Source organism: Emys orbicularis, chromosome 2 (genome assembly GCF_028017835.1).
Source record: "Emys orbicularis isolate rEmyOrb1 chromosome 2, rEmyOrb1.hap1, whole genome shotgun sequence".
NCBI lineage: Eukaryota > Metazoa > Chordata > Testudines > Emydidae > Emys > Emys orbicularis.
Genome location: NC_088684.1, coordinates 85,342,719 through 85,350,122, shown reverse-complemented (window position 1 = coordinate 85,350,122; position 7,404 = coordinate 85,342,719). Strand labels below are relative to the sequence as shown.

The 7,404-nt window shown below is 43.9% G+C and overlaps 1 protein-coding gene across 3 annotated transcripts in view; it reads left to right on the top strand.

Annotated features, from left to right (window-relative positions):
• Positions 1-212: 212 nt before the first annotated feature.
• METTL4 (methyltransferase 4, N6-adenosine) overlaps positions 213-7,404 on the top strand; it is a 33,118-nt gene continuing 25,926 nt past the window's right edge. The window contains exons 1-3 of one of the 3 annotated variants that reach the window (XM_065397868.1): positions 213-295; positions 1,293-1,787; positions 5,483-5,548. In XM_065397868.1, coding sequence (XP_065253940.1) covers positions 1,371-1,787; positions 5,483-5,548 — 483 coding nt within the window. In that variant the 5' untranslated portion in view covers positions 213-295; positions 1,293-1,370. Of the gene's footprint in view, positions 296-387; positions 465-860; positions 926-1,292; positions 1,788-5,482; positions 5,549-7,404 lie in introns of those variants that run through there. The other 2 variants (XM_065397870.1, XM_065397871.1) reach the window with 2 other exon arrangements.

Sequence of the window (7,404 nt, the reverse complement as noted above, 5' to 3'; positions counted from 1 at the left end):
AACCCCCGGAGGCTCGCTCCCTCCCGTCCTCTCCTGCCGCAGCCGGGACGGTGGGGCCGCACGCGCCGGAGCCATCCCCCACCCACTCACTCACTCACTGTCGTCGTTACAGCCGCCGCAACTTTTTCTTGTCCCCGTCCCAATTTCAAATCCACCCGCCACCTGCGTCACTCGGCGTCACGCACTCTGCGTCCTACCCAATGCGCGCAGCCGAGCGTCTTACGTCAGGCGACTCTGCCACTGGCTAGGAGCATCGTCTAACAGTGGTGACCTCACTTCCGTTCTCCTCCGGACGGTATTTATTCTAATAGTTATGGCATTTTTAAAAAATCCCTCATTAGCATCGGGTTTACTAGCAGTCGTAGCGGTCGCGCTTTAGCGGAAGTTAGGGAACAACAGCCTGATACAGCTGTTTTGTCCGTACAACAAGATGGCTGCGCTCAGTGTGAGCTCTAATCGCTCAGGTGGGAAGAGCTTCTCCTCACACAACCGGACGTTCGCTTGCCAGTGTCCGAGAATGAGGGGCCAGTAGGTGGGGCTCCCACAGGCAGGGCACATAGGGCTTCTCTGGGACCCGAACAGGGGTCCCGCGAGCGGCCTTGCTCTCACCCTAGAGGCGCTGCCCGGCCCCGAGCTGCCCACGCCCTATCATGGTGCTGCCTAGGTCGCGGGCTAGCGAGGCAAGGCAGAGCCCCGGAACAGGCGCTGCTGGGCGAAACAGGGGCAGGTGGCTGGAGGGCCGAGGTCATATCAACAACCGGGACACAATCTGGGTTTCCGTAGAGCTGGCTGTGATTGGCGCTGCAGCCCAGAACAAGCCCAGCCTGGCCCTTCGAGGTGTGCGTGACCCGACACCCTCTCTGGGGGCTGCAGGATCAGCCCCCTTCCCTGCCCACCCAGAAAGCTGCAGAAGTCTGGCCAGGCTGTATGTAAATTCGTGGCACGTTATTTTCAAAGGGAGACTCGCGCTTTCCTGTGTCGGGGGTTGTCTAGCACAAGCTCTCAGTTTACCTAAACACTGTCAGAGCTGCTAATGGGATAATCATGGAGTAGAGAATTGTGGCATGTTATAACAGGCATTTATTCTGTATATTATAGAGACGCTTGTGAAATAAGCATACAGTAAGAGTGCTATGGCGAGAGAGTTTAAAGGCTGGAGTTTCTGCAGAGTTATTAACAGTGCATGGTGGGGGTCAGCAACAGACTGTATATTTGAAATGCTTAGCACACTTTAGGCATTGTTTTAATATACTTCAGTAATTCTATAAAGTCTGCTTTTGTATTAATTACAGGAAAAATCTAAACTGGAAAGCAAGTATGAATTTCAGTTCCAATTTCTCAGAGACTGTCCTTGAAAAGGAGAGACTGTGATGTCTGTGGTGCATCAGCTGTCAGTTGGGTGGCTACTGGATCATCTTTCCTTCATCAACAAGGCCAGTTACCAGCTTTGCCCTTCCTGCCAGTGCCCTGCTCCCTCCGCTCCTCATGTTGCTCCTGTTCCTTCCACCCCTTCTACAGAGGATATTGTTGCTCCTTCCACCGTTGATACTACTTACTCTACTGGAGCTGCAGTAGAGAGAACAGGGGCAACACTAAAGAAAAAATATGTGTTTCGGGAAGAGTTCTTTCATGTTTTTAAGCCCCATATAGTTTCAGCTCCCCAACAGAAGCCCCAGCAAGAAAGCTCTGATGCTGGTCCAAGGGAGGGGAAGGACAGTGGCAATGGAACAGAGCAGCACGAAGGAGCCAAGAACAGTGATGGGGATTCCCTTGCCAGTGCTAGGAAGGTATGGTCTACAGAAAAAAAAAGACCATTAATAAAATAACTATGCATCTACCATAACAACTTCTTGAAAATTGTCTTGCTACTTCCTAAAATAATTTAAAGCACAAATTGTTGGGGGGTGGGGCAAGGAGGAAGCATATCCACAGCAAATTTCAAAATGTGAACGAGGTCTGCACTTAAAAATTGTATGAAACTGAAGCCGTTGCTAGATACTCACAAGGATTTACCCAGCTCCTTAACAAGATGATGTTAGGACCTTGTAGCTCATGACCCCATTTTCAAGGCATCAGTCCTATATCATTTAGCATGCATCTGCTAAACACTTACGGTCTGAATTTTCAGAAGTGCTGAGCTGACTTCAGTGTGAATTGCTCAGTCCCTCTGAAAATTAGTAGATGCCTGCCCAGCAAGCTTAGAAATGACTTTTTAATTGCTTGTTTTTGATTTCTAATGTTTTCTAACTTCTTGAGGGAGAACTAGCCACATACAGAGTTGGAATTTTTGTGTTCTGCTATTTTTAAATTATTTTTACCCCTCCCCCCAAATAATTAATCCACTCTAAAATAAATCTGTGGCCAGATGTTTAGATGGTGTAAATTCACTGATTTAAGTGGAGCTATGTTGATATCTGATAGTCTCTATTTTTTTTTCTTCTAAATAACATTTCTAAAATGGCTGGGTGGTTTCTACTCAAGCTTTTTAAAAAGAGTACCTTTGGCTGAAATCCATCATGAATCATTTCAGCCCAAAAGAGCAATGTTAGGAAGGAAAGACTGAAAAGAAAGATTTGTAATGGAACTTTAGATGCTTAGGTAACCTTACAGTAGTGATGTTCTGTAAAAAATAACTTTGGACTCCTTGTTAGACTCTGAATGACTCCTTGGTTAAACTTGCTCAATTTACAAATAACTGGCGTGTCTATTTTTTTAACAACTATTTTTTACAAACTTAGTCTCGGATCTGCGAGTCAAGTTGTTGAGGTTTTGTTTGTTTTTGTTTTGGCTAACGCCTAACCATCAATAACAAAGCTGCAAGTGAAACTTCACAATTTTGTTGATTATATGTAAGCCTGAAAAGAATGCAACTCACTACTGATTTTAAATTAATAAAACTCATTGTTAGTCAAAGAAACAGCTATACCTATGAAAATGCTCTTGATGCAGATATGTTGTTTAGAAAGCACCTTTCATTACACTCAGTTTTCTGACTCTACTACACCTTTTACAGCATTTGTTGGCATGTTTGCTATTCTATATTGAACCTGTTACACTCTGAGTGTGCCTGGATATGCAGTATGTCCACTGGAGTAACTGAATAGGTTTAGGATGTATGCAGTAGAACAGGGGTCGGCAACGTTCGGCACGCGGCTCGCCAGGGTAAGCACCCTGGCGGGCCGGGCCAGTTTTATTTACCTGCTGACGCGGCAGGTTCGGCCGATCGCGGCCCCCACTGGCCGCGGTTCGCCGTCCCGGGCCAATGGGGGCGGCGAGAAGTGGCGCGGGCGAGCGATGTGCTGGCCGCAGCTTCTCGCCGCCCCCATTGGCCCGGGACGGCGAACCGCGGCCAGTGGGGGCCGCGATCGGCCGAACCTGCCGCGTCAGCAGGTAAATAAAACTGGCCCGGCCCGCCAGGGTGTTTACCCTGGCGAGCCGCGTGCCGAACGTTGCCGACCCCTGCAGTAGAATCTCAGAGTTATGAACACCAGAGTTACGAACTGACCAGTCAGCTACACACCTTATTTGGAACTAGAAGTATGCAGTCAGGCGGCAGCAGAGACCCAAAAAAAATAAAATAAAATGGCAAATCAGTACCGTACTGTGTTAAACGTAAACTACTAAAAAACAAAGGAAAAGTTTTGTTTCTGTGCCTGTTTCATTTACATTAAGATGGTTAAAAGCAGAATTTTTTTCTGCATAGTAAAGTTTCAAAGCTGTATTAAGTCAATGCTCAGTTTTGAAACTTTTGAAAGAACAACCATAACGTTTTGTTCAGAGTTACGAACATTTCAGAGTTACGACCAACCTCCATTCTCGAGGTGTTCGTAACTCTGAGGTTCTACTGTATATATTAAAGTCTCTTCATGCTGTATTATTGAAAATTTAATGAAGATGAGGAAAATGATGGATCTCTGGACTTTGTCAATTGTTATTGCACTTCATTTATTGACCCAAAAAATAAAAATTTATATATATTTTTTTACTTTAGTTGCAAATAGTGTTTTACAACTGCAGGACTAACACTTTTCACAAGACTGTATTTAAAGAAAAATTATTTGCCAAGGATGATTAAGTAGTTCTGAGGGTTATTTTTTTAAATTAACATGGTAAGGGTGTGTAAATATATTTTGTGCCTGGGCTTGAAAGTTTTCATGACAATTTTGCTGATGTGTTGCATGTAGCGTTCATTGAAATACAGAAATATGAGGTGCATCTGTTCCCTTTAAATTTTGTGTATATGATGTATGGGCTAAATCAATGTATGGGCTGTATCTTTCTGGAGTTAGGTGACACTTTCTTGTTCGCAATAGCCTGGGCTTGGCAACCAAACAAAGATTTCATAGCATTTCCATCTGGAGACTGAAAAACTAAGCAGTGAAGATTAGAGTTAATCTGAGCTGTGAAGTGGCATATCATTGAATAGCACTGGCAAACAGACTGATACAGGCTCTTATAGCACAGATTTCCATATATACTCGTTCATAAGCCGAATTTTTTTAGTAAAAAAGGGAAGCACCAGAGAAGGGGGTCGGCTTATGAACAGGTATAGAGAGGGAGAGGTGGGACACAGCCCGTCCCCCCAACAGAGGAAGCAAGGAGAGGCAGCACAGCCAGAAGGGAAGAGGCGGGGCCAGTGTCTCTGCTTCTGGCCATGCTGCTCTCCCCCCAGCCTCTGAAGCAGCTGCCCCGCCCCCCAAAGCAAGCTGTGGCTGCGCTGCCCCGCCCCCCAGAGCAGGCTGTGGCCGCGCTGCCCGGCCCGCCAGAGCTCGCTGCGGTTGTGCCGCCCAGCCTGCTGGAACATGCTGCGGCCGCACCGCCCAGTCTGGCCCGCCAGAGCAGGCTGTGGCCGCAGGGAGCAGCTCCAGCCAGGCCAGAGACATCCTCCCCAGATAAGGTGGGAAGTGATGGGATGAGAAGAGTGTGGGGGGTCCCGAGCTAGGGGTGGGGTCATGTGGGGGATGGTCACAGGGGTTACTCCCCTGACTTCCAGCTTCTCCTTCCCCCCCCCCCCCCCAAATTCTCTACCAGTTTTTGTCCCGGCCCGTCAGGGTAAGCAGCTGGTGTGCCGGGACACTTTGTTTACTTAGGTTTACCTCTGTGCTTGCAGACACTCGAGGTAAACAAACCATCTTTGCCCACCAGCAGCTTATCCTGATGGCCCGGGAGCCAAAGTTTGCTGACCCCTGAATTATAGGGTCAGCTGATGAACGGGTTATAAAAAATTTCCATTTTTACTTATCCATCTTGGGGGGGGGGGGGTCGGCTTATAAACGAACCGGCTTATGATCGAGTATATACGGTATTTTAAAATTACTGTGGAACCATCAGAAGCTGACTATGACAAAAGACTTCAGTTCATAAAAAGAAGGGTATGGCAAATTGTTACAAGTTCTGAAGGCATGTATATGTTTCTCTAGCATATTTTTGCCATGTAGTAGCACAGCTGATATTCCCCCCCCCCATATTTTGTTCACTGCAGAAACGTAAAAGAAAGTGTAGTGTGTTCAACCAAGGTGAACTGGATGCTTTAGAATACCATACAAAGGTAAGCCTGAGCAATAGTAAGTAACAATGACAAGTGTACAGTATGTATCTGTAGGTAATTTATGAATATAAACCCTCTGAAACTATTCCAAAATATATGGAGCATGAGTCTTGTAATTTCAGTTCATTACAGTTAGAGCAATATTTGGTTTCACCAGTCCCCAAGTGGAGGACTCAATACTGGGACTATTTTAAGTGTGTGTGTTTGTTTTTTGTATAAAAATTAAACTGCAGCTGAGAAATTTCAAAGAGCTAGAAACTGGTTTCACATAACACCTTTTAATATTCTAGGTAGCTGAACATCCTGGAGTAAGCACCGAGTTAGCTAGCTAGGCAATGTCTGCAAGAAAATGGTACAGATGCTGGTTTTGAGCCTTGGCAGTATAAACAGTTCTAATGATGTGTATATTGGACGCCGAACTGAGATTATTCCCCAACTCTTTTATAAAGATGCTCTGCTGTGTCACATCCACTGGAGAGGGGCAGAATTACCCATTCTTTAACCTCTTATATATAGTATCCTGTTTGCTACAGTAAAGTGTTAGGAATGAGTTAGGGCCCATGTCTTGATGTGGGTTTGAAGCCATGACCTTTGGAGGTATGATCATTACCAGCTGAGATGTACTGATGGAATCTAAAAATTGAATCTCTGGACAAATGAGCCTTTCTGAACACTTTTATTTATCAATTTGTTTTGGAAAATGTGTCATGTAATGTAGCAAGAAAGTCTTAGACAAGATAAAATTAGTCTGTGCTGTACAGTTTATTTGTAACAGACGAGTTATGTAAAAATGACTAATTAGGGTTGGCATGGAAGCATGATGGGATGCGAATAATAGGAATTTTTATTTTTATGGTGACTAGTTTGGTGATGGTAAAATTTTAAATTTTATTTTCTTCCTTTTAGTCCTTTCTGGAGTAACAGTGGTAGAAATGGAGAATCAGTGTAGCTTGGAGAAAGGACAAACCATTTCAGAACTTCATAATTGCTCAGTGACCAAATCCCCATTCATTTCGAAACTCTTCCTCTGGCACCTTTTTGGTTGCTCACTGGTAGAGTGGCTTACAATGCTAGCCTTTCCCTTCTGGTGAATTCTGTGTATGTTTTAAGTAATAGAAGTTAATGTTCTTATTCTAGTACATATTTGTTCATATCACAAAACTGCCACAAAGTTGGGATAATTGATTCCTCCACTGCTTTACTTGATAGCAGTTTTTTTCCATCATGGCAAGTAACATGCCGCTGGTGTAAATCATCATTGCTCCATTGACTTTTGTCTCTGATCTCTGTTCTGCTTACAGTTGTCTTTAATCTGGTACTCTCAGATTTCTACCTTCCTGACTTCTGATTTCTGCCACTTGAGGATTTGCCCATGCTGTTTCCAAAATTTTCCTTGCTCTACTTTTTGAAACTTTATAGTTTTAGATGTAATTTTTTTAACATTTGTAAAACGATTTGAGCTTTAAACATGTCAGTCATGTACATGGAAAATTATTATTGTAGAAATGTGAAGTTACTTAAATGTGGCTTTTTAAAAAAAAAATTGTGCTCTTCTTCTTCCAAGGTGAGTTGGCTTGGGAGGATGTGTGAGAGAGTTTAATTTCCTTTTTTGAGTAGGAACTTAGTCTTGACATTTCATTTATAAGAGTAGAAATGCACAGTAAAGTGATGGTTTGTGTTCTAGCCAGCACTGAATCTAATTCATGTAAAAATTTGTTGACTGTAAAAAGCAAGAAAAATGTTATATAAATGTTAGTTTCCTCAGTTCTGTTTGATTCAAACAAGATCTATATCACTTATAGACTGCAAAAAATTTATTACTAACAAACAAAAATCAGAGTTGTAAAAGATTAGTT